We start from the raw sequence: 24,454 nt of genomic DNA on the forward strand, positions 1-24,454 counted from the left end.
GTGCCGCGTTCCAGTTGACTAATTAACCCTACTGTGTTTGAAAAACACCGTGTGGTGTCCTGCACATCCTGGCTGCCGTGCCTCACTCCCTGGGGCATGTACGAGTCTCGAAGCAGGAGTCTCTCAGTTGGACTCCCTGAGCAGAAGTCCCAGCATGAAGCAGGATGGCTGAAGCCCAGAGGCTTAGTCTCAAAGGCAGTGTGGCTGCATGGCCGTTCCTGAAGGGGGTCTGCATACGAAGGGGGTCCTCTGAGAGACTGTTTAAAAGCTGGGGCATAGCACCAAGCCTGTGGATCCATGGCAGCTGGGGAAGCTGAGGCCAGAGAGGTGAAGTGACCTACACAGTGAGTGAGTGACATAGGGATGTAGAGCCCTGGGCTGGGCTCCCAAGCCCTTAGTCTACTAGAAAACACTCCCAGCAAAAATACCCGTCTAGGTTTTAAATTTCTGGCATCTCGTTTATAGCGTGGGCGGGGAGGGGGCGCGTCCATTGTGCGTGTTCACTTTTCATACGCCCGTAGGAATCGTGCTGTTCTGCAGAATAAAATCCCAGGGGCCCAAATTTGACTCTCATTAAAAATCCCAACCTAATGTTTTTCCCCTCCCTAAGTGAATTTGTTCAAGCGCAGTCATGGAAAGAGCACAGACTAGAGCTGTCACATGGAGTTCTCAGGCAGCGAGCGGGGTGACAAGAGCATCAGTTCATAGGGACACGTGCACCAGTTTGTCCCTCTGCTGCAGCAGGGGACATAACCTAGTTTCTAGGATTCTGGCATTACATTCCCCTCAGCCATAAAATTAATTGTACAGAGTCGTTATTACTTACGTGAAGTGATATCAAAACACATTTGGCATAAGAGGCTTTGGATTGCAACTGGCTGGGCCAGAGCGAGGTGCCTGTTCCTGCCCACAGCACTTTGACATTCATTGTTCCTTTGTTTGCATTTAAACAAAGTTTTCCCTGTGTGATCTGTGTGTTTCCTATTGCAGGGCTGATGGCAGAAGGTGGTCACTGGCTTCGCTACCCTCGTCTGGCTATGGGACTAACACCCCCAGTTCCACTGTCTCGGTAAAGCTATCCAGTCGTCTGTAACAGGAAAGGGAAATAGTGGCTACCTGGTGTGCCTGCCTCGGTTTCCCCTTCACTTGTTCCCAGAAATAATCTAAACACTCCTTGAATATAAATACAGCCCTTGGAGGGTTAATTTAATACAAACAAAAGCCCTTTGTGTACAAACTGTAACAACACAAGTCCCCACAGTCCATCCACGAACCTCAGCATCTCTCACCACGCTCTCCTCTCTGGTATGGTGCTCGTGTCCCTTCCCATGCCTCGTGCCTGGGCTTCAGCTGCTCTAAGATCCTCTGGCTTCAGCTCTACAGCCCAGAGAACCAGCAGGCATCTCCTGCCTTCTCTGGCATGGGAAGATCCAGCAGGCTAGCCCCATCTGGTCTCTCAGCCCTTCTCAGCTTCCTGGCTCTGGCTCTCTGGCACCGGAAGGTGGGCTGGGTGGCCCCCTCCACTGGCTTCCTGACCATTCCTCCCTCTTCCTCGGGAGGGCCTCCTGATCCCAGACACGTTCTCCAGTTTCTGGCCCTCACCTGACTCACCCAGTCTGTCTCCTCAGGCCCAGGTGCCTCTTTTAAGCCTAACGGATTCAGAGACTCTGGACTCTCCTCCCTCCGAAGGGGCCAGTGCCACCATGTGACGTGGGGTTTAAATCTCCCCTGAGCTCCGTAGTCTCCATTCCTCAACATTGCATTCTCTGGGGCTTCTCTGCATGGCCAGATGTTTTGTTCAGATGTTATTTTTACAGTGTGCTTCTGAGTTAGCTGCAGCACTTTGTAGGTGGCGGGTTCTTTTTTTGCAAATGAATCCTGGGGGCTGCATGGCTGGGTTGGGGTGTACTGTGGAGCTGTTTAGGGAGCCCAGAGCTGTAACAGAAGAGGATGCTACAGACTAGGACTGAGGGTCTGTAGGGAGCTCGAATAGCAGAGGAGTCGCAGGTCAGAGCTGTCAGTGCCTGATCTCGTGGTTGAGGTGGTGAATGCAATCCATTTTTCACACTTATGTGCAGCAAATTTGGGAGCATTTGTAAAAAGCAAGGCCCACGGGCTGCCCATCAGTATTTCCAGTCTAGTAAAAGGGTCCGAGGCAGCTGTTTCTAATGAACTCTCTGTTTCCATCCTGCTCCAATGGAGGAATTTAGCTATCTCCTAACTGCTTGCATTTGTTGTTCTATCCAGTCGTCTTCATCCTCTCAGGAGCGGCTGCACCAGTTACCGTACCAGCCCACCCTGGATGAGCTGCATTTCCTCTCTAAGCATTTCCGCAGCACAGAGTGTGTCACGGACGAGGAGGGGCGCCGTTCCCCCTGCCTGCGGCCACGATCCAGGAGCCTCAGGTATCCAAAGCCTCTGGCTGCCCCGGGCTTTCCAAAACGTGCGCGTGTGTGTGTGTGTGCGCGTGTGTGTGTGCGCGAGAGATTTTGTGTCAGATGCCTGTAAATGGTGCTGGTGAAGGAGGCATTTCATTGTGCTAGGCACTGCCAGACAGGAGCAGGCCCATCTCTGTCTGACGCAGGCTGGCACCTGCGGCTTCAGAGGAAGGTGCAAGATGCCCCCTAGTGGACAGTTATGGAATAGCCCGGTCACAGATTGGCTGTACCACTAATGCTGACCACGAGTCTGACTCTCTGCTCTCCGTTAGAGTCTGGTGGTGTGAAACTTGGTACTGCTTATGCTTTACTACACAGACACTGTTCTTCAGAAATGCCACTGCTTTCCCTGCAGCGCTTCCACGAATGGAAAATGGCAGGAGTTTGATCCCAAAGCACAGTGCAATAAATCTCACGCTAATCCTCTTGGCGCTCCCAGGCCTCTCGGGAGGCTCTCCTCTGGACTCGGTGTACCGGCCATACACAAGTCTGCTAGCCTCAGGCTTTTGTTACTGGAAACCGTTTATGCCTGAGACGCAGGCTCTTGAAGCTGAGATTACAGAAGCTTTGTTTGAAGTGCCTTGTTACGTTTGTGTTGTGTCCCTCCGTTGGGACTCATGCCTTCACGCTGCCCCTTGGGTGGGTCACAGCACACTGAGAGGTAAATTCTCAACTGACCCTAAGATCAGATCAGGGCATACCTGAAAATCTGTCCTTGCAGACCCTGCTGCAGGTTAGGATCAAAGTCAAGAGGCCAGGAATCAGACTTACCGTTGAAAGATTAAAAAAAATCTGTTTATGTAACTAGATCTAGAAGCATTCTGTGTATTAAATAAAAGCTAGGTGCTCGGGGTACATCTGTTTGCAATGCCTTTTTTCTTCCCTCACCCCCATTCTCCACAACCATTGCTTTTTCAGACCCAGAACCGCAAGCAGGTGTACAGCATTCTCACAGATTTCATGCAGTGTATTTGTGTGTAGATGCAGCTGTCTGTTCCCTTCTTATACATAGGCACATTGCATGAAATTCACAAGAAAGGTCCAGCATGGGAGTGCAGCAGAGAAGTACAAGCCAGAGTGCCTGGCAGCTCCGCCTCAGCTTTTGCAACTTAAAATAGACTAAACATGCAGACCTCCTGAGTCTGACAATGCCCCTTCCTGCACTTGCTGTGCATTGGAATGTCACGTTTCCATTCATTGGTTTGTTCTCCAGTTGTCAAGTGCAGCAAGTTTGCATCCTTACAGGGAATATTTAAGTTAAATACTTTTTCCCGTTGTGGAATGTGTTTAGAGGCCTCATTTGTAACCAGGCTTCCCTGGGTTCTTATTGGGCGAGAGCTGTAATTGGTCCTGGGCTTTGTCGCCTGAAATTTCATTAAAATTAGATTAATTATCTCAAGGGCTTTACAAGTGGGTGAATGTTTTACCAAAGAAATGCTAGTTGTATGGCTGCCATCACTTGTACATAGCACGTACAAAGAGTCCCTTGCTAAGCTGTGGCTTACTTCTTAGTCACTGAAATGAGAACGGGGAGAGAGTTGAAACTGGTTTTGAGCTTGGCATTTGTTATATCTTGGTTAACAAGTTGGTGGCTGCTCCCTGTAACTGGCTTTGTGTAGCAGGATTAAGATTCCGGTGGCAGCGTTGTGGCCAGGGGAGAAAGGACGGTCCGCTGAATTCACTGGTGGGCTAAAACAGATAAACAGTTCACGTGAAGATCCCTCTGTGCCCTGCAAAAAACAAAACTCAGTTCTTTTGCTGCCAGCGGTGAAAAGGCAACTACAGCAGCAGCTCAAGAGACCCCGGGTGTCTGTCACACTGCTGGCCTGCTCACAGTTGGCTGTGGTCTAGGCATCTCTCCAGTGGCGTTATACTTTGCTGGGACTGGGGCAGGAATTATAACCCCGAGGGAAAGCAAAAGGACAAGCCCTTTCTTTAATGGACGCATTAGTCTCTCAGCTCTGGAGACCTAGATTCAAAGCTACCTTGGCTTATAAATGCCATGAGTTTGGAGGTCGGAGTAGCTTATTGCAGACAGTTATTCAGATCGGACAGCTGCCAGGCAGTCTCTTCTGTCGGCCAGTCTCTCCTCCTGGAGAGCCCTGTGGTAGACTAACAGGGAGGGGTGCCGGTGGGGGATGGTCCACAAGTCAGGAATGACGAGCGGTTCCAGAGGGGAAGCTTCAGGGGCAGCAGTGAGTCGTGATGCTGTTGGTGCCATTGAGGTGCATTGGGGAGCTGTATTTGGGGGTGGAGGTGCCTGTCGGGATGCTGAGTGCTTGGTGTGAATGTGCTTTAATGGCTTGTGAAACGTGGCAGTTGACTAGAAAACAAAGTGTGAAGAGTCTCCAAAGGCACTTAACTGCACAAACCCATAATTACCTGGTTTTCTGAAGATAAACCTGTTCTTCCCCCCCAGCCCTGGACGAACAAGTGGAGCTTTTGATAATGAGATTGTTATGATGAATCACGTCTACAAGGAACGATTCCCAAAGGTAACTGCCCGGAGCTCTCAAAGATGATTCAAACATAATGTATCTTCGGCTTTTCAGCACTTCAGTCCCCAGCAAAATAATTTCTGTTCTTTGTCCTGGGACACAAAGTGCACCTTACAGGGGCGGTGTATGAGGGGGCTGGGAACCTGGTAATTCACGGGGGGGGGAGCAGAAGATTCATAATGTCCTCTCCTGGTCACCGTGGAGCATGTGTTACTGCAGCAACATGAAACTGTCTCAGTAACAGTCTCTGGAGACCACTTCTTGGTTAAAACAATGTCCATGTGAACACGTGAATATTGTGCTGAGATTTTCAAATGAAACAATATCAGTGCAGTTGCAGCACAGTCTAAAATAGCGAGACATAATATCACAAAAGCAGGGAAATTCTCATTCCGGCTGTTTGTACAGCTGCACTGGTCCTAGGGTGCCATGGCACAGTTCAAAGTCGCATACATAAGAGGAACATTCTTTCCAGCACATCCCTAATGTGAGGATTAGTACAACTATTTTGTATGCCGCTGGCATGCTGCAGTCATAAAGGACAGCCCCGTGCGTGCCAGCCTCTGGTTCTGTGCTAGCTGGGATCCAGCTTATGTGCTGCATTGCTTGGGCAACATAGCTTCCAGCAGCAGGCGTTTCCATTTTGTCAGCTGGCAATTTCCCGGCTGCGGGCCTGCCCGGGGAGAGAATAAACAAAGCAACAAGCCCCTTTGTTTTCATCCTTCCTGTGGTTTCATATGCTTCTACTTAAAGGTTTATGTGGGGAAAGAGCTGGTAACTGCTGAGTGCCAGATCACTTGGAAATGACCCATCTCGGATGCACTGTCATACTGAGAGGCCTGTCCTGCAGCTAGGAGTGTTTGGACCACAAGGGTCTGCTCTGCAATCTTCTCCGAAGGATGTTCAGGAATGGCCGCGCTCTCTCTCTCTAAATGAACACAGGCTTGGGTGTGCACTGGGGCTTTTAGCCAGTGAGGTAGCTGCACCTGTGCAAACCACAGGGCCCCAGCCTCGCCTGGTGTAAACTGCCATAGCTCCAAGTTCACTCCAGCTGAGGATGTGGCCTCTAATGTAAATGTGCTCCACTTATGCAGGTCATGGCTTGCCCCGGGGCAGCGCACTTGCAGTAGGAGTTTGCACGGGGTCAGCTGTGCTGATGGCTAACACCCGGATGTAAGCTCAAGGTCTCAGTCCCACTGTAGTCATCTCCTGCTCTGCCCTGCAGGCCACGGCGCAGATGGAGGAGCGCCTGCAGGGGACCATCACTAGCTGCTCGTCGAGCAGTATGCTGCCCCTTGCTGATGGCGTGCTGGGGTTCATCCACCATCAGATCATTGAGCTGGCCCGAGACTGCCTGGCCAAGTCCCAGCAAGCTCTCATCACATCACGCTACTTCATGGAGCTGCAGGAGAAACTGGAGAAAATGCTCCACGATGTGAGTGTTCGGGTGTTCTCACAATCCCCCCTCCTCCCAACCCTGGCCCCCACTGACACTGGCTGTTTGGTGACCTGGGCATTTGCCTCGTTCTCTGTAGGCCCAGGAGCGTTCAGAGAGTGAGGAAGTGAGGTTCATTGACCAGCTGGTCAGGAAGCTGCTGCTAATAATATCCCGCCCTGCTCGCCTTCTGGAGTGCTTGGTAAGTAGTACTGCGTGGCCTGCCAGGCTGTGCGCATCTGCAGGTCTCTGTCATAGGTATGCCTCATTTGGAAAGGGAAGTGCTCCTTACTCATGGAATAAATTAGAAAGAATCACTTCCCGCAAAACAGCTTGATCCACATTCGTGCACCCAACAACTGAACAGCAGTGCAGCTCCTCTGTTGTGTGCGCAGTAACTGTGTAACCCTAACACAAGCTTGACTGTACTCGCTAACCCAGCCACTGGGCTTCAGACTCACCGGTAAGGAACTTGGTCAGGGACCAGAGAGAGACGATGACGACATTCAGATCTTTAGATCCATGAATGTTACAGTACAGGACGGTGCTGGGTTTCCTTGTGAGGTGGGAATGTCTAATCTGTTTTTCTTTTCTTGTCCATCTCTACCTTTTATCCATTACACTTAACCTCCAACACACATTCTCCTTTGGTTATTAATCCACCTAGAAAACCTAAAGTTATTGGTTGCACATTTCCAAATCTCTCTCAGTAGGGCTAGTCTGAGAATCATTTACAGCTGGAAGGAATAGTAGGTATGCCAGCTCAGGCATACAGCCAGCTTGCCCCCTGAATTCTGGGACACAGGCACATGGCTGGATTTTTCAGCCAGGAGGGATTACACTGGAAACGCAGACACAAACCCAAGATCAGGGGAGCTATGGTTCTCCTGCAGAGTTCTGATGCCCAGGTAGCATCCCGTAACTCCAGAGCTAAAGGGAACCCTATCATTGCAATCTATGATAGTGACTCTAATTCCGTTTAAGAATACGTACGTGCCTGCCTACTGTGATGCCTGGGACACAGCGTCGTGTCTGGCCTTCTGCTGGGGAAGTGGCCAGTGTGGTGGTGGAGGTGCTGTTATTTAGGGACACACTCACTTCTTGACTGCAGTTTTTCTCCTTTGGCTAGGAGTTTGATCCTGAGGAATTCTATCATCTTCTGGAAGCCGCGGAAGGACATGCTAAAGTAGGCCAAGGAATAAAAACTGATATCCCGCGGTACATCATCAGCCAGCTGGGGCTTGCCAAGGACCCTCTGGAGGGTAGGGATGTTTTACAGCTCTTGGACTGTGTCTGGCTGAGTGAGCAGGCAGGGGATCAGGAGCAGGAGCCTCTCACACATGGCTCCTGCCAGTTAGTCAGAGCTAGCATGTGTTGGAAGGTCTCTGCTACTCCCAGGCTTGGAGCTGCCCAAATCCCAAAAGTCACCGCTGCAGTTAATGCTAATGGCAGCTTTGCTGGCATTCTCAGCCAAAGGAGAAGGACCGAACAGGCTCTTCTAAGGGTGGCACCTCCAAGGCAAAGCGGGGTGGTGGCGTGGCAGCATGGTGTGGAGACCTTTGTGCTGCCCCTGCCTGTGCTGAAAGTGCTCCCGGACAGACCGAAAGCTTGTCGCTCCAGCACACCTCCCTGATGGACCCGCACTATGAAACGAAACCAAAGCAGATGTGGCAGGACTGTCAGCAATCGCTACGCGGCCAGCAGGGCGGGTCTAGGTAGCTGTTGGTGTATCCTCTGGGCTGCCCTTTCCCCTCAACTCTGGTGAATTGACAGTACCGATGTTTCCTAACGTGTGCATAAGGCAGTAACCCCCTCCCAGTCCCGCAGTGCAGGTGACTGCTGCAGGATGAGATTTGTGCTTTCTCCCCACGGGCTCTTGCTCTTTGGTCAGAGTATAAACATTGCATCCCAAAATCCGTGTTCATGCAGAATTCAGACTGCGATGTTACTTGCCCAAGTGGTAAGGTTACTCCGCCTCCTGTTCCTTACACATTGAGTTGGAATAGATGCTTGTGAGGCCAAACAGGAGATCTCTCAGACCAACAGGTAACTCTTTCTTCAGCAAGTTCTGACTGATATTGATTGGAATTAGCCTTGAAGTTGTTGTTGTTGTTGGAAATGTACCTCTCTCCATGCTGTGGTAGCGAGGGTTCAGATTGCTTGGCCAGGGATTAGCGCACAGTGCTGAAGCAGGGATAAAAGTGCATCAGCTTCCAAACTCACCCATGCTTGGACAATGGCAGTGGAGTGGGATGTACATTCCAGGACTGTATCCAAGTCTCTCCATGCCAGAACCAAATTCTCCTTCATTATCGCTTGCTACATATTAAATACAGTAGATTACTTTGAAGAACACTTAATCCATGGGAAGCCAAGGCGTGTGGGGGAACGCCGAAAGGACTGTGCAGAGTAGTTAGAATTATATAAATGTTTAACCCCTTGATGCCAGGACCCTGAATTTCCCTGCATGAATGGACTCCAGGCAGGCAGACATCAAAGAGGTTGGGCCTACAGAGTTGTTAATGGGTGTGTGCAGAAACATCGGAACCCAGAGTGGGGGATGGATGGTGACACTGTCTACTTTTGGCATTAGTTTTTGTTAGTGGTAAAGGCCTCAATGAGCATGAAGCTTCCATTCTGCTAGATATCTGTGAGTCAGGCTGCACGCTGCCCGCCAAGCTTCCTCGTGGTGTTTTGGTGCTCCCAGCCCTAGGAGGAACGGAGCCTGGACTTGCAGGGGATGGGTGAGAGACCAGAAGTTAGTCAAGCACTTGAGGATGGCAGAGGCTCGATGTGGGCAAAGTTTTGTATGTGTTCTTTATCCAGACCAGTTTGCCGATCCCACATTTATAGCAGCCCATCTCATCCCGCTGAGCAGTGAGAATATTGGCTGCAGAGGGGTTGTGTGTGCAGCAAACCCAGACAATGCAGTGGGAGTAGGCCAGGAAAAACATCTCTGCGGCTTTTGGTGAAGTTGGCACCCAGTGCAGGTTGCTCAGTGAACTTGTGCGAGGCATCTTTTGTGTGGAGACGGCACCTTCTGCTAGCCCGATACTAGTTGAGGCAGCAGTGTCAAACCTATGTCTGGAAAAGGTGGTCAATTTTTTAACAAAAAACTTCTCCAGAAGGGAGCAGTGTGCAAATCTCAGTGGAGTTCCTTTAATCCAGGATAGATGGGTTTCAGTTCCTCCTCCCTCTGAAACAGCAGCAGCGTGTCTGTGTAGTCTGTTGAATTCCTGACAGCTAGCTCTTTCCGTTTTTCTGCAGAAATGGTTCAGCTGGATCATTTTGATAGTGGGAACACCATGACCCCAGAGAATGACGACTCCCATGAGGTAAGGCCGTCCAGCCTGAATGTTCACATTTCCCAACCAGCTTCTCTGACACTGAGCAGATTAACTCTTGGCATCCCGTAGAAGGCAATGCCAGGAGGCTGTCTGCATTCCCGGGGAGCTTGGAGTTTGAATTGTCCATCCATAGAGGGTTGCTGAAACTGTGTGAATTTTTGAAGGTACATGTCTCATGGACACCCCTGTTCCTGTACATGGATCCTCCAGTTGGCACCTGGACACGTGGAACGGGCATGTGCTTGAGGCAGTTTTGACTTGACAGTCCACAGTTTGCAAAGTGCAGTTGATTTCTGATGTGGTGGCTTCTGAGGGTGCTGAGCAGCAGCAGCCTGCTTTGAGTGTAGGGTTAGGTTTGCTTTTACTGGTCACGCTAGCCCCTTTGTGTGATGGGCAGCATAGGGTAGGGAAGGGTGGGCAGGAGCGTTTCCCAGGGCTAGCGAATGGTGGAGGGGACGCAAGCACTGTATTTACAGTCACAGCCGGGATGTGCAGAAAGATCAAACACCCCTTTGTGTGTGTCTCACGCAGAGCCGGGCATCAGCTGCCGCTTCTCGGAGGAAACCCTGTGAGAGTGACTTTGAGACCATCAAGCTGATCAGCAATGGGGCCTATGGGTAAGTTGGAGAGAGAGCCTCTGCTTCAGTGCAGGGCGCTCAGGAGCTTACCAGCCTGGGACTGCGCTGAGCAATGCACTCATGGCTGCAAACACTGGCTTCTTTTTGCAAATGATCTAAGTGTGAACTAATCACCTTAGTGACCAGCTCCCCTGGAAAGAAGGCACAATGCTGGTGAGTGCAGAGAGGGACGGAGCAGGCCAGGTATCTTGTTTACTGTGTCGGTCTTGGCACTTTAACGCGACTCCATTGAGTGTGTCGTTACAGCTACTGCACATAAATCCTCCTGGCGAGGAGCAGCTTGCCACGTCTGACAATGGCGCCTGCCTCGCTGCTGGGGTTGTAAATAAGGCCAGTGTTCAGTAAGAGTATGCGTCTGGCAGCCTGTTTGCAAATGCCCATTGTAATTGACTTACTTGTCAAATATCACCCTTTGCACGTGAGGAGCGCCGTGCTTGGCAGGTTAGCGGCTAACCTCCCGAAACCCCATGCCAGAGTCCTGAGCGCCTGCTCACTCTCACTGGGAACTGCTCCGGGTGGTGGGAGACGCAGGTTTCTCGATGCTTTACAAGTGTTTTGAAGCAACAAGTCCAGCTGTTCTGGTCGATACACTTGACAGCAGCTGTGGGAGCCCCATGCACTCAGTACTGACCCCTGCGGTGCTTGCAGCGTGGAGGGGGTTATCATCGCTTTCTCCCCTCCTAGGGCCGTGTATCTGGTGAGGCACAAAGAGACCAGGCAGCGTTTTGCTATAAAGAAAATTAACAAGCAAAACCTCATTCTGCGGAACCAGATCCAGCAGGTGTTTGTGGAGAGGGACATTCTCACCTTTGCCGAGAACCCCTTTGTGGTCAGCATGTTCTGCTCCTTTGAAACCAAAAGGCACCTGTGCATGGTGATGGAATACGTGGAAGGTGAGAGCCAAGCTGGTCACCCAAGGGCCGAATGGTGGCTTTATACTGCCGTTGTTAGAGCAGATTTAAAAAAAAACAAAACTCTTAACCTGCCGTCCTAGGGTAGGAAAACAAAGATCCCCAAAGTGAAGGCTGCGGCCTGAGAATGCTTTTAGCTGTCATGGCCATCAGGCCCCTCGGTGCTGAGTGGCTCTGTGATGTCCTGTGTGAGCACACGTCACACTGCCCTCTGTTCCCCGTGCCTGTCCTGTTCCTGCAGGAATGGAGAATCCTCCTTCCTTCGCAGAGCAGAGACTCCAAAACCATCTGCTACCTGTTGAGAGAGGAGCTTGGTCTGTGCAAACGACTTGGAGACAGGAGCTCCTTCGTGTTACCCTCTCTCTGCCTCCGTTTCCCTCTCTGTAAAAAATCCTCTCAGGGGTGTGTGTGTGTGTGTGTGTGTGTGTGTGTGTGTGTGTGTGTGTGTGTGTGTGTGTGTGTGTGTGTGTGTGTGTGTGTGTGTGTGTGTGTGTGTGTGTGTGTGTGTGTGTGTGTGTGTGTGTGTGTGTGTGTGTGTGTGTGTGTGTGCGTGTGCAGGGCGAAGTGGTGTTAGCCACTGGCATTGTTTTGGAATAGAGTAAATTAAAAATACTCCCCTGCTTTAATCTAGTCTTCTTTCTGAAGCAGTTCTGTGAATGGTGATTTAATGTCTCTGGTCTGTTCCCTCTGCCAGCCTCTCCTGTCCATCTGCATCCAAATACGTAACAAACATGCATTCGCCAGGTAACCAACGTCTTTGAGCTGCAACAGACCCTCCTTGCTGGAGTGGCCTCTGATGTGTCTCAATCTTAGACCTGCTGTTCTCCGCTTGTACCAATGCAATATCCCAGAAACTGGAGAGCTGAGTGCTACCTGAAGCAGAGCAGCAGTGGCCACGCAGGTTCAGAAAGGCTTTTCTGCCATATGCAATTGGCCAGGGATACTGTTCCTCTTTCTAGCATTGGGTTGCGGCCACTCTGAGGCAGTATCCAGGACTTCACCGCTCAGGGTCTGATTTGGTGTAGGGATTCCTACGTTCCTGTTAAGAAGAGGTTGCTTGAAATACGTGAGGATGCCCTCAGCCCAGTCCTGCACGCTGCACAGTTGCCTGTGGCTCATGGAGAGTTTGTATGTTTCTGTAGGTGGGGACTGTGCCACGTTACTGAAGAACATGGGTCCTCTGCCGGTCGACATGGCCCGGATGTACTTTGCAGAGACTGTTCTAGCTCTGGAATATCTTCACAACTACGGGATTGTGCACAGGGACCTGAAGCCTGACAAGTAAGGACAGGAAGGGGGCTCAGGGTTGGAGGAGCCTGGGCAAGAGGCTGTCAGATTCTAAAGTGAGGAAAGGGGTGGGGGGTTCCTTTGTGTGTCCTTTCCCCACTGAGAGTGATGGGAGCTGCTTCTGCCTGAGTGATCCCAAGTCATGAGCAGAAAGCAGCCAGCCTTTTCAATGTAATTCTTGGAGTGGGGCCCTGCTTCCTACCAGGCTCTGCTAGGGAGCGAGCCAGTGAGATTACACGTGCATCTTCTCTCCTGCAGTTTGTTAATCACTTCGATGGGCCACATCAAACTAACAGACTTCGGCCTGTCAAAGATTGGGCTGATGAATATGACCACGAACTTGTATGAAGGGCACATTGAGAAGGACACTCGGGAGTTCATGGACAAGCAGGTACGTCCAGGATCTTGGTAGGCTCAGATCCCACACTGTAGTGCGTGGGGCCATTGGTTCAAACAATCTCTCTTGGTCCCCGGGGGAGGGTGGGAATGCTGTATCCATATCTCCCCATCTCAGAGACAGCATAGTTCTGGGCACGCTGCAGCAGTACCTGGGCTGCTGTGGTGAGCAGAGGTTCCAGTATTACCAACACCTCTTTGAATGCAGGTGTGTGGCACTCCCGAATACATTGCGCCAGAGGTGATCTTAATACAAGGCTACGGGAAGCCTGTCGACTGGTGGGCCATGGGCATCATCCTGTATGAGTTCCTAGTGGGCTGCGTCCCCTTCTTCGGAGACACCCCAGAAGAGCTCTTTGGGCAGGTGATCAGCGGTAGGTCTCTAGCAACGATCAATACCCTGAGCCATCCTCTTGTCTTCGTTCCGGGAGCTTTCTGGGTCTGAGTGTTCCTAGCCCTTCTTTTTCTTGTGTTATATCAGCACCAGGTATGGGGCGTTTGGGTATTCGGGTTAGTGCTTCCGGGACACTGAGACTCTGAACCATGCGGGCACCTCTTCCTGGTATAGGCCCCGGAGCACAGCTCATCTGCATATTAACAAGATGAGATTTTGCCCTTCTGTAACCTCTTCCATCCAAGGTTCTCAAAGGGCTTTACAAACGCTTACCAATGAACATTTGCCTGCAAGGGTTCCTGGGCTTCTCTCATGATTATGGCTGGGTGTAGGAGCAGGTTAGAGTGTGCAGCTGGCTCGCAGGTGGCAGGTACTGGGCCAGGCACGTAGTCTTTTGAACTGATTCAGTGGCCCCAAGGAGGTTGGGATCCTCTAAATGAACAGATTCCTTTTTACTCCTGCCTCCTTTTGACTCCAGGCGAAGGAGGAAGGACAATGTATTCCCTACCCAGGACAGGATGAAGAAAGGAGAGATGTTTTGGAAGCTGGCTTAGGAGAATGCACAGCCTAATTGTTGCCTGCACTCGAATGCTGTTCCTTAGCATGGTGTGCTCTGGAATGAGGGTTGGGCCACAGGGATGTTTCATCATCTGATTTAGACATGGGTGTTCTCGTAGTGTAGATGGGCCATGTCTGGTTGGGTTTCGCTTCCTTCCCAGGCTGTAGGGGAAGCGTGGCTTGCAAGGCTGTCCTTGTACAGCTGCCATTTCACTTTTCTCTTTTGATTGCTGCTTAATTTTTCTTGTAACAATAACTCTTTGGATTAGGTTGTTGGGCATCACCCAGGTCTTGCAGCACCCTCACTATATGATTAGTGAATCAGAGAGATAGTTGTGATGTAGCTTTAAAGTCACTGAATGTGGACATGGGAGTCCTAGCTTTCCCAGAGTTAGGCGACTAGCACATGCTTTGCATTATTCTGTGGCATTTTTCTTGTGCAAAAATAACTTCCCTAGCAAAGGTACTTCGCCTTAAGGTTCCAAGTCATAATGACTTTCCTTCAACTCGCTCCTAACTCCGACCCAAGTGGGATGCCCCCTGCAGCCATAAGGGAAGGAGGGCTGAGGTGCTCATGGTGAGAAAAACAGGCCGTGAATCTACAGCTTTCTGCCCCCTCCTATCCCAGCCAGCCGTGGAGTGCCCGCTGCATGAAGTCCCAGACCACGAGCTATGCGGGGCCCAGGAGGTGTAGTGCAAGTCATCTGTGGAGTGGTCAGTTACAAGTCTCCAGTCGGCGTGTCTATGATCTGCTCTCTGCCCTGGCTGTTCTGATGTAAACGGCCTTTTGCTCTCAAAGGAAGGGTTCACCTCATCATTTTCCATTTTGTTTCAGATGAAATTATGTGGCCTGAAGGCGATGAAGCTCTTCCCGCTGATGCTCAGGATTTGATCACGAGGTTGCTGAGGCATTGCCCGCTGGAACGATTAGGCACCGGTATGCGCTTACTGTACCCTACTTTTACAGCTTACATCTGCCAGGCAGCACAGGGCATGGTCACCGGCGAGATGGCTGGAGTGGCTCCTGGCTGATCAGCATTTGTCTGTTCAGTTGATGTCTGTCTCACCTTTGAGATGGCTGCCTTAGGCAATTAGAAGTATCCCCAGCATGTTTATAAGAGCTCTTCTTTAGCGTCTGGCTCATGGGCTTTGCTTCCTCATGGTGGTACTGCCATCTCAGCCTTGAGCGCAGCTTTTCTACAAACCATATTCTGCCGTTGGGGTGGAAACATTCCCCTCCCCTCCAGAGGTCCGCTTCCCTGGAGAATCTGGGCAGTGCTGACTGCATGTTGGCACCCTATGTGGGTAGGTATTTGATGGGATTAAAGCATGCTCCTGATGCCCTGTGGCCACCTGGTGCTTAATAACCCACGGCTTCTGCTCCTGGCTCCGGCAGGTGTTGAAATGTTAGTGTGTCTGTCCTGAAGAGCCCTACTTCTCTCTCTGGTTCCCACCTAGTTTTTTGTTTGCCTTTCCTTTCACCTTCACCTTCCTGCATTTGCCGGCTTAGCACAGTTGTTACCCCTCTGTTGGTGTATACAGCCCAGGGCATAGCTACAGTTCTGTGCCACTGTCTTTTCCGGCCTGCTGTCTCCTCCTGTTCTAGCCATTGCTCATTGTTCTCTGCCTTGCTAATGAGAAAACTCCAACAACAATTTTGACAATAGGCCAGATCCTGCCTCTGTTCCTGCCTCATAACTCTGTAAATGTCAAGGAACTACTCTGGATTTCCCTTTGTTGGTGTAACCGAGAGCAGAATCTGTCCTGTTGTTAGAGACGTGCTGGGGAGGCCAAGGCCAGATTTTGGTCTTGTGAACCTTGTTGGTTGGGATTGGGTTTGGGAACCTAAATCCAGGCTGGTTCCATTCTATCCAAGCCATCTGCCCTGGGGGTCAGATAAAAATAAACTTGTTTCCAAAGTGAGAGCGCCTCCTGGGCTGTGGGGACAGTTCTGGGACCTGAAGTCAGGCCTGCTCTAACCTACGTGATTCTGTGCTGGACACCAGGTGGCGCCCATGAGGTGAAGCATCATTCCTTCTTCCACAACCTGGACTGGAATGGGCTGCTGCGGCAGAAGGCTGAATTCATTCCCCAGCTGGAGGCTGAGGATGATACCAGTTACTTTGACAGTAAGGTCAATTCTTGCTTCTCCTCTTTGACTCCATTGTCCCAGCAGTGAGTCTGGGTAGAATTATCCAGAACAAAGAAACCCTCTCCAGGAAGCTATGGGCAAATTTCTGACAGTGACTTTGCTGTAGAAACGAATGATAAAGTCACTGCTGCATGGAGTGAAATTCTCCTGGTCGTTCCTGAGGCGGCAGTGCCTCCAGGTGCGCCAGCTCCTTCGGTTTGCTCAGATAAGCCCTTTGCTGATGGAGCTCTGGCTCACAACCTCCTTGACGCGCTACTTGCCAGGCACGGCGGGAGGGACTGGCAGGTCAGGCTGAGTGCAGAGGGCTATGGCCAGAAGGGTTCACTTGTGGGATTTTGCACACAGACACTGGTGCTGCAGATAAGACTAAAAACAGGCACCAGGGTGATGGTTCCTAACAAGCAGTAGAGGGACTTTATGGCTACACCTTGCTTTGCTCCCCTCAGCTGCCTTGGGAAGTGGAAAAGAAACATCTGTGCATCCCTGCTGGGAACCCCCAGCCCTCAGCAGTGTGTATAGAGAGGAAAGCTCCCGCTGCTCTGCCCTGCATGCCAGAAGGCATTGCTTTCTCATGGACCTGCGTAGCTGGCAAAAACATGGTGCATCAGGAGTTAAAGCTGGCGTTAAATGAGTGCAAGGCTGAGTGCACGGTAACCTGAGGCTCACTGGAGGTCACTTTGGGGGTTGTAAAATGCATGGTTAATTCCCCCACTCCTGCAAGCCTGACACGGATGACCTAATTATTTAGAACTTTGGTGTGTTTAAAGTATGGGCTGTTCACACGCTGAGGAACTTGGGACTTGCTGGACCAGATCAGACCCATGGTCCATCTAGTCCAGGATTTTGTCTGACAGTGGTCAGAACCAGACACTTCACAGGAAGCTGCAGGAACCCTAATCCCCTATTATCTAGAGACTGGCATAAGCCCTGGAGCATGAGCTTTAAGATCCATTCCACAACTTCCTAGCATCAGCAAAAGAAAATAACTTTCACTTCTGTGCCAGGGCTTCCCTGGGATTTAAACCTTGGCCCTCTGGCACTGTAAGCAAGAGGTCTACCCCGTGCCATTTGGCCAGCAGGGCCCCTCTGAACTGGTCCCCATGTGGCAGTGATGGTATCCCTGGTCGGCCTTTATTTCTGCGGTGAGGGGCTCCGGCAGAGAGCAGGGGAGATGTTTTTATTTTCTGTAAACAGTGAGTGTGGCCAAGTTGGTGGGTTTGTAGCTCCCTGGAGGAGTGACCCACCTTCATGGGAGGACTAGTCCTGGCTGCATTATCACTTCTTGCTTTCAGCTCGCTCTGAAAGGTACCGTCATTTGGGCTCCGAGGATGAGGAAACTAACGATGAGGAATCATCTGTGGAAATCGGCCAGTTCTCATCGTGCTCTCACCGCTTCAGCAAGGTACTGGAAATGCCCCCGTGGAACCAAGTGGGCTTGGGGGTTTAGAGAGACCTTCCCTCTCTCGTGGGGCCAAAGCCCCCAGCTGTCACTCTCTGCCAGAGCACCCTGAGAGGGGCTTTCTGAGCTCTCGGGCAAGGGAAAGCCGAGGGAGTCGGCTCACCTGCTGCAGGAGCACCATTGAAAGCTCTGCAGGGAATGCTCTGGGAAAGGCTGCTGGTGATTCACCGGGGGGCTCTGCCAAGTGGGCACTAACCCAGCACCCCAGCATGGTGCTAAGGAGGAAGGTGTTGCTAGAGGTGCTGCCCTTCATGAGAACTCAAGTCTGGATCCTGACTTTTCTGGGATAAGGATCCCATGGCACCATGCCCCAGGGTAAGAGAATTAACCCTGGAGTGTTCACCAGGGTCCCATTTGGCTGGTTGCTCTCTAGAATCCTCCTGGATTGATTATTCTTCACTCTGTCCTGAATTGTTTTGTGGCATTGCTGTGCGCTGTGAGATGTGGTAGCTGTTTGACCTCAGAGGTGGCTGCATTTCATTGGTGGGCGGGTGATTCCTGTAGACGTGTGGTCAGAGTCTCTGCTTCAGTAATTCAAGAGACTTTGGTGGAGCCACACCGGCCGTAAGGTGTAAAGTGCTGTGGGTTCCTGGCTGAACTCAGCCTTCCGCTGGCCTCTTTGCTACAGGTTTATAGCAGCTCTGAATTCCTGGCAGCTCACTCCAACTTGAGCTTCTCGTCCTGCGAGCGCAGTCAGAGCGAGGAGAAAGAGGACCGGACAGAGCGGTGGGACAGGAGCTCGGGAGACGAAGAGAAGAGCCGGCTGTCGGGCACAGAGACCAGGTGGTGCATACTGTCCAGATCTCCCTCCATGGAGCACGAGGCTCCTGTGCCTATAGGGGAAAGCGGACTCCCGAAGGCAGCAGGGATGAGCGGGGTGTGTGGACTCTCACACTGTTATGGCTTGGCAGCTCAGCCAGCCCTGGGCACTGCCGCTCATTTGTACTGGGCGTTGCTTCTGCTCTAGGTAAAATACAGGGGTTTGCTCCCAGCAGTCGCCTGACAGAGGGTGGGGGAGTCCCCTTGCTGAGGGGGCGGCAGGAGATCCAGCAGTGGGTGAGTCCTGCTCCTAGAAGACTGGTTGGAACCACGATGAGATGGTGAAGTCCCCAGAGCAGGGACCTTGGCTGCTAGCAGTGCAGTTAGCCCTGAAGTTGGAGAAGTGGCCCAAGGGGGCTGTGCCCTATGGTATGGGGATGGTGCAGTGTCAGTGGTGGTGTCCCCAGCCTCGGTCAGTCTCTTAGACCATCTCTCCCCATCAACAGGCTCCGATCATGGACATCCTGCGGCTCGACGGCCTACTCCTCCCGGCATGAGCGAAGCTGCAGCCCTGCCACCCTCACCAGCACCTTCAGCCTGGAGACCATGCCGAAGTTTGCGTTCTCCTCCGAAGATGAGAGCCCCTGCCCAGGCTCTGTAAAGGCTGAGAGGCCGATGTTTGTGCTGGGGGACCCTGAAGCAGGGGCAGGAGGAGCAGCAAAGTCCTCAGCATTATCAGGTACGTGGGCTGTGGATGGCGGAGCTGGGTATTAAGGACACCGGAAGCGTCACCTTTGTCATTTGGCAAAGCTCTGTGCTAAGTCTGGGACACAGCGTCGTGTCTGGCCTTCTGCTGGGGAAGTAGCCTGTGTACATTGTGTGGGGCATTTACGCTGGATTGGCTGGTAGAGGCCCAGGCCATTGGGGAGCCTCCAGGTAATCCTAGCTCCAGGGCTCTCCGTTGCTCCCATGGTTCCAGCGCAGGGGAGAGATGCTCTGTATTTATGCCCTGTTGGCACAGCACACTCTCCTCTCTCCCCCGTCATTTCCCTGCCTGTCTTGACGGGTACAGTTGGAGACCTCCAGAGTAGGTGTTTTAAGCTCAGAACAGCCTGCACTGTGCAGAGTGGCCGGGCGGTCGAGCTTGCATCACTTGGTGCTAGGGGGCTCATCACGTGTCTCAAGGGGACGGTGATAGCTTCCCCGTGTGTGCTAGCTCCTCTTTCCTTGATCCCTTTTGGGAGGGACGGGGAGGCAGCGTGTGTGGTCTGTGAGGGTGCCGGGTGTGCCCCACCCACGCCCCACATGTACCCTTGAATAGGCACTGACAGGCTAGGGAGGGAGCAATTGATGGAAGAGGGAGCCAAATGGGGGATGGGCGTCTGGGGAGACAGCCATGTGTGGAAATAACCCACTGGGGACAAGATGGCCCCGGCTGGGCATTTGCTTAGCAGCAGAGTCTAAACCTTGCCAGTCCCTGGTTACCTATGAGGAGGGGGAAGTGACAGTAAGGGCTGTGGCTCTGAGACTTGATACTGCTCCAGTGAATGATTCAGGATCATCCCCAGCTGGCCAGCAGCAGAATGGCACTGCAGTGGCATCATTGCCCCTAAGAAGTACCAGCTTGCTGACCCCCTTCCTCCCTATTTGTCCAGCTGATATTTTCAGTCTGAGCCGCATCCGCCTGCGGAGCAACAGCACCGGCACCAAGAACTCCACCCCAAGAGCCCTGGAGCCTGGGCTGGGCCGCAGGCTGGGGAGTCCGAAGAGCACACCGGAGAAGCAGAGAGTGTCTTCAGGAAGCAGAGTGCCTAAATCTGCTTCTGTCTCAGCCCTGTCCCTGATCATCACCTCAGGTCAGTGGGAAGCAGCTAGTGAAGCTGATGCACGGTGTTAGCTGCGTAATTAGCGAATGCATGTTTCAGACTGGGAGATCTCTACCATGCACTCCTGCACTTTGGTTCCAGCTGCCCTGCCCCAAAATGGCAGCCCTTTGTAGCTCTTATTGTCTGTGTTACACTTTCACCAGCTTGAGCATTACCAAGAAGGCCTCCCAGGCAGTCCCTGCTCAGTTATGCCCTCTTGGGTTCCTCTGTGCCCCTCGGCAGTGGAACCCATGTAATGATAACACCGAACAAGAGCCAGAAAGTGGAACCAGCTCTTGGTAAGAGGGAAGCTGGCAAATCTGCCCTCTGCCTAAGCTGAGAGAGTAGCAAAGGGAGACAAACTGCACAGACAATGGTAAGGAAGTGAGATTTTTAGGCTCCTTTGTGGGGTGGACTGAGGTGCTCCGCACTCGGGCAAAGAAGCTTCTGCGTATGGTTGTCTGCCAGGCCAAGTCCTGTTAATAACAGCAGCACTTGGCAGCCCTGTTACTCTTTGGTGTGAGAGGACCGACTCCGTGCTGCTCAGAGTGCTAGCAGGCACGGGGGATCCAAGGTGAAATGGACACTGCCTGTTGTTTGCAGATGACTGTGCCAGTGGAGCCCTCATGAGCCCCATCTCCCCACACTCTCTCTCTTCCAATCCATCCTCTCGGGACTCGTCCCCGAGCCGGGATTCCTCCCTCAGCATCACCAGCCTGCGTCCGCCCATCATCATCCACAGCTCTGGAAAGAAATACGGCTTCACCCTGCGCGCCATTCGTGTGTATATGGGGGACAGCGACGTGTACGCGGTGCATCACATGGTGTGGGTAAGTGACTGGCTGGGGATTCTGCACGTGAAGGGAGCAGCGCTGTGCTGCACAAAGCACTACGCTCTGCATGCCGAGCAGCAGTGGTGGAAAGGGACTAATGGTCTCTCAAGAGGAGAGGGAGGTGGCGCCAACAGGCAATGAAGCTTAAACGCTGTGTGAATAATCCTGAAGATCTGCCTAAGTAACGTTTCCTGGTTCTTCCGTTCCAGAGCGTGGAAGATGGGAGCCCTGCTCAGGAAGCTGGGCTAAGAGCTGGGGATCTCATCACACATGTGAATGGAGAGTCTGTGCTAGGGTTAGTTCACATGGATGTTGTGGAGCTGCTGCTGAAGGTAAGCAGCCTGCGCTGGATGTAAACGTGACACCGGATGCTTTGCTGTCTTTGTGCAGCTTCTTCTAACACTTTGCTCCCCCTGCACACGCCTCCTTAACCCCCTGGGAGTGAGCTGCTGGTCAAGACTGAGCAGCAAACTTTTTGTGTAATTGTCTGAAAGAGAGAGAGGGAATTCACAAATCAGCAGGAGTCCAGTGATAACCCCCTCTCTGTTGTTGCTTGGCTTTGCCCTATGCCAGTGTGGCTCTGACTTGCATGCTGTCTCTGCTCCCCTGGAGCAGAGTTCTCAAACGTGGGCTGTACGGAGCTGGCAGGTCACGGGGGCCTGGCTGTTCCTCCGTGCTTCCCACCGGCAAATTCTATTAAAAGAAGCTGAAAATCCAGCAGAATGTAGTCTCCCTGTAAGCACTGGTTGGAATTGGCTTAAGGATTGCGAGGAGAGGTGGGTGGGGCTGCATGATTGCGAAGGGGTGAGAAGATTGTCATGACTGCAGGGCTAGCTGCCCCTCTCTGGTCTCTTACTGCTCCCCTCAGGTGTCGGGCCTCACGACTTTGCCTATCCCAGGGTGTAATTTCACATTTCTCTCACTCTTAGACTTGGCTCTGGGCTAGAGCACCCTGCGTACAGACCAGTAGGTCCAGGTTCAGACACCCAGGTTCTTCCCTTCGGGATTGTGTGACCAGAGCTGTTCAGTGACCAAACAGCCTTCTTAAGCCTATTGCTTATTTTAACAGTAGGAACAAAGCTTCTTCAGAAAAGAGGATTTTAAATGCATGTCTGTGGCTTACGACCCCAACAGTACTGTAGGCAGGACTAACTTCTTCAGACACACCCAACAGGTGTCTGAACTCTGGTTCCCCAGAATAACCACCCTTCTCTTCAGAGCGTCTCCTGTAAACTGCGGTAGTCCTTTTGTTCTTCTGCGTTCCTGGGCTTTGACCCTTCTGGACAAAACCCGTCCTGTAAGCTCAGCAGGATATCGAGCCTGAGTCCTCAGAGCCAATGGCCCATAATAGCCCACAAGTGTTGGCTGAGGGGCAGTTTCTCTTGAGCCATTTTTTCACTTCCTGCTTCTTTTTCTTTACAGCCCCCTGTTAAACTAGACCAATGTGTGTAGACAGTACTATCCCAGTGACCAGGTCCACGTACAGTGTGGCTAGAGTATTACAGAACCGCTGCACATCCAACCCCATGCTCTCTAGAAACGCTGTGGAGACGTTTGAGAACCCCCTTGCCCTAGAGACCGCCTGGTGGAAATGCAGCTCTCCCTGTGGATGCTGGCTGCCCAAAACACCTGTCTCTTCAAAAGGCAATTCTCGCGGGGTGGTGGGGACCTTTGTGCTTCACAGACTGGGCCCTGAGGAGGGGGGTCCGCTCCCTTATAGTCCTGTCTCCTCACTCAGCGACCGTGAGACAAGCGTATGTACGTACCGTGGCCCACGGACAAGATATTTAATGGGGTTTACACCCTTCCTCGATATGGTTAATTATGGGGGGATCCTCAGGGCAATGATGCTGGAGACTCAAGCTCCAGTGAGCGAGCACCACTGAAGCGGAAGCTCAGCCTTCTTACTAGCATACGTGTGGTCTGGCAGTCTGAGCAGTGGACAGGGAGCCAAGACTCCCTGAGTCCCGATCCCAACTCCAACAATGACTCCTGCTGTCGGCTTGGTGGACCAAGTCACTTATTCCGCGGGAGGTCAGACAAGATGATTCTGATGGGCCCCTCTGGCCCTAGAATCGGCTGTAAACATGCTTGTGTCTTGCGCGTCGCAACAACTCGCTTGGTGCATTTCACAGAGTGGCAACAAAGTAGCGCTGCGAACCACCGCCCTCGAGAACACATCCATCAAAGTCGGTCCTGCTCGGAAAAACAGTTCCAAGACTAGGATGGCCAGAAGGAGTAAGAAAAGCAGGAAAAGGGACAGTCAGGACCGGTGAGTAGAAATAGACTGGGAACAGGATGACTTCCGTTATTGGGCATCTCTGTGTAGCTCGGACGAGAAGCCGGCACGCGAGCCTTGAAGTATCTTGGGGAGCTATGAGTTTATTCATCTAAGATGGGGAAGGAAAAAGTCTAAATGCTGCCTCAAGCAGGGAGAATGGTGCTTCTCAGTGTTAGCCAAAGAGACCAGCAGCTTCTCTATTTGCTCTTGGCCCAGCATCCCCTTGCTTCACACAAACAGAAGGGGAGGGAATTTACTCAGCTTCCTGAAGCCACAGTGCCTGGTAGTGCCATGTTATAGCATGCCCTGGGGAACAGAGCTCGAAGGCTCAGTGAAACAGGCTGTGGATGTCAAGGGCAAAGAATAGAGATTTTTACTTTAAAAATGCCCTGGATGTTAATGGCTGCAGTAGCTTTTAATGGTAAGGTTCCTGTATGTGCTTGTTGGCAGATCTGGCTCTTTGCAGCTTGCTAAAGAATATTTTTATAAGGCATCCTTTGTGTGAAATGGTGATGCAGTAAATTCCTTTCCCCATTGTTCATAGTATGCAGAATCCTGAAGAGTTGAGTTCTTGGCTGAAAACTCAGCCTGGAGTTGTAGACCTCCCTAGAAGACAGACTTGGGAGAAATCTTTTTTTAATGCCCAAGGGGAATAAAAAGAGGTTTTGTGAAGTTTATTTCTAATGGGCCCTTCCGTATAAACCCTGCCCCTGGGGCTTTTTTCTTCTCAAAGGAGAAAGTGCCTTTTCAAAAAGATCTCCAAGCAAACAACTGTACTGCACACCAGCCGGAGCTTCTCATCTGGCCTCCATCACTCCCTGTCATCAAGCGAGAGCCTTCCAGGATCTCCCACACACAGTCTGTCACCTGGACCTACAACTCCCTGCCGCAGCCCTGCTCCAGACCTCCCACTAGGTAGGGGTTCTGATCACGCACGCAACTATAGCCCCTGCTACTTGTGAGATGGCCTGCCCTGTGCTCTCTCCATTCCAGGGGTGGTGTATCTGGCTGTATAGCGTGTGCCCTCAGGCTGTTCCTGCAACAGGATCAAGGCTGGGAATGCAACTGGGTCACCAGGGTTCACTCGGGGGTTTGTGGATGCTCTAAGCCTGCTCCCCCAGAGGAGAACACATATGCTAACTTGTACAGATGGGTGTCTCTCTCGCTCATGCATTTATGGTGACAGAGCTGTGTGCCAAAGGG

The 24,454-nt window shown here is 51.9% G+C and overlaps 1 protein-coding gene across 4 annotated transcripts in view; it reads left to right on the forward strand.

Moving 5' to 3' along the window:
• The window catches only part of MAST3 (microtubule associated serine/threonine kinase 3), a 73,521-nt gene that overhangs the window by 42,415 nt on the left and 6,652 nt on the right, over positions 1 to 24,454 (forward strand). For all 4 annotated transcript variants that reach the window (XM_039515386.1, XM_039515387.1, XM_039515390.1 and 1 more), the window contains 22 exons: positions 991 to 1,069; positions 2,248 to 2,405; positions 4,858 to 4,933; positions 6,162 to 6,371; positions 6,472 to 6,573; positions 7,501 to 7,633; positions 9,639 to 9,706; positions 10,250 to 10,335; positions 11,041 to 11,249; positions 12,410 to 12,548; positions 12,813 to 12,945; positions 13,159 to 13,324; positions 14,738 to 14,839; positions 15,909 to 16,031; positions 17,347 to 17,456; positions 18,142 to 18,296; positions 18,779 to 19,011; positions 19,928 to 20,128; positions 20,741 to 20,967; positions 21,180 to 21,302; positions 23,106 to 23,242; positions 23,985 to 24,166. In XM_039515386.1, the coding sequence (XP_039371320.1) occupies positions 991 to 1,069; positions 2,248 to 2,405; positions 4,858 to 4,933; positions 6,162 to 6,371; positions 6,472 to 6,573; positions 7,501 to 7,633; positions 9,639 to 9,706; positions 10,250 to 10,335; positions 11,041 to 11,249; positions 12,410 to 12,548; positions 12,813 to 12,945; positions 13,159 to 13,324; positions 14,738 to 14,839; positions 15,909 to 16,031; positions 17,347 to 17,456; positions 18,142 to 18,296; positions 18,779 to 19,011; positions 19,928 to 20,128; positions 20,741 to 20,967; positions 21,180 to 21,302; positions 23,106 to 23,242; positions 23,985 to 24,166 (3,152 nt within the window). The remainder of the gene's footprint in view (positions 1 to 990; positions 1,070 to 2,247; positions 2,406 to 4,857; positions 4,934 to 6,161; positions 6,372 to 6,471; positions 6,574 to 7,500; positions 7,634 to 9,638; positions 9,707 to 10,249; positions 10,336 to 11,040; positions 11,250 to 12,409; positions 12,549 to 12,812; positions 12,946 to 13,158; positions 13,325 to 14,737; positions 14,840 to 15,908; positions 16,032 to 17,346; positions 17,457 to 18,141; positions 18,297 to 18,778; positions 19,012 to 19,927; positions 20,129 to 20,740; positions 20,968 to 21,179; positions 21,303 to 23,105; positions 23,243 to 23,984; positions 24,167 to 24,454) is intronic.

The sequence above is a fragment of the Mauremys reevesii genome, linkage group 26, assembly GCF_016161935.1.
Source record: "Mauremys reevesii isolate NIE-2019 linkage group 26, ASM1616193v1, whole genome shotgun sequence".
NCBI lineage: Eukaryota > Metazoa > Chordata > Testudines > Geoemydidae > Mauremys > Mauremys reevesii.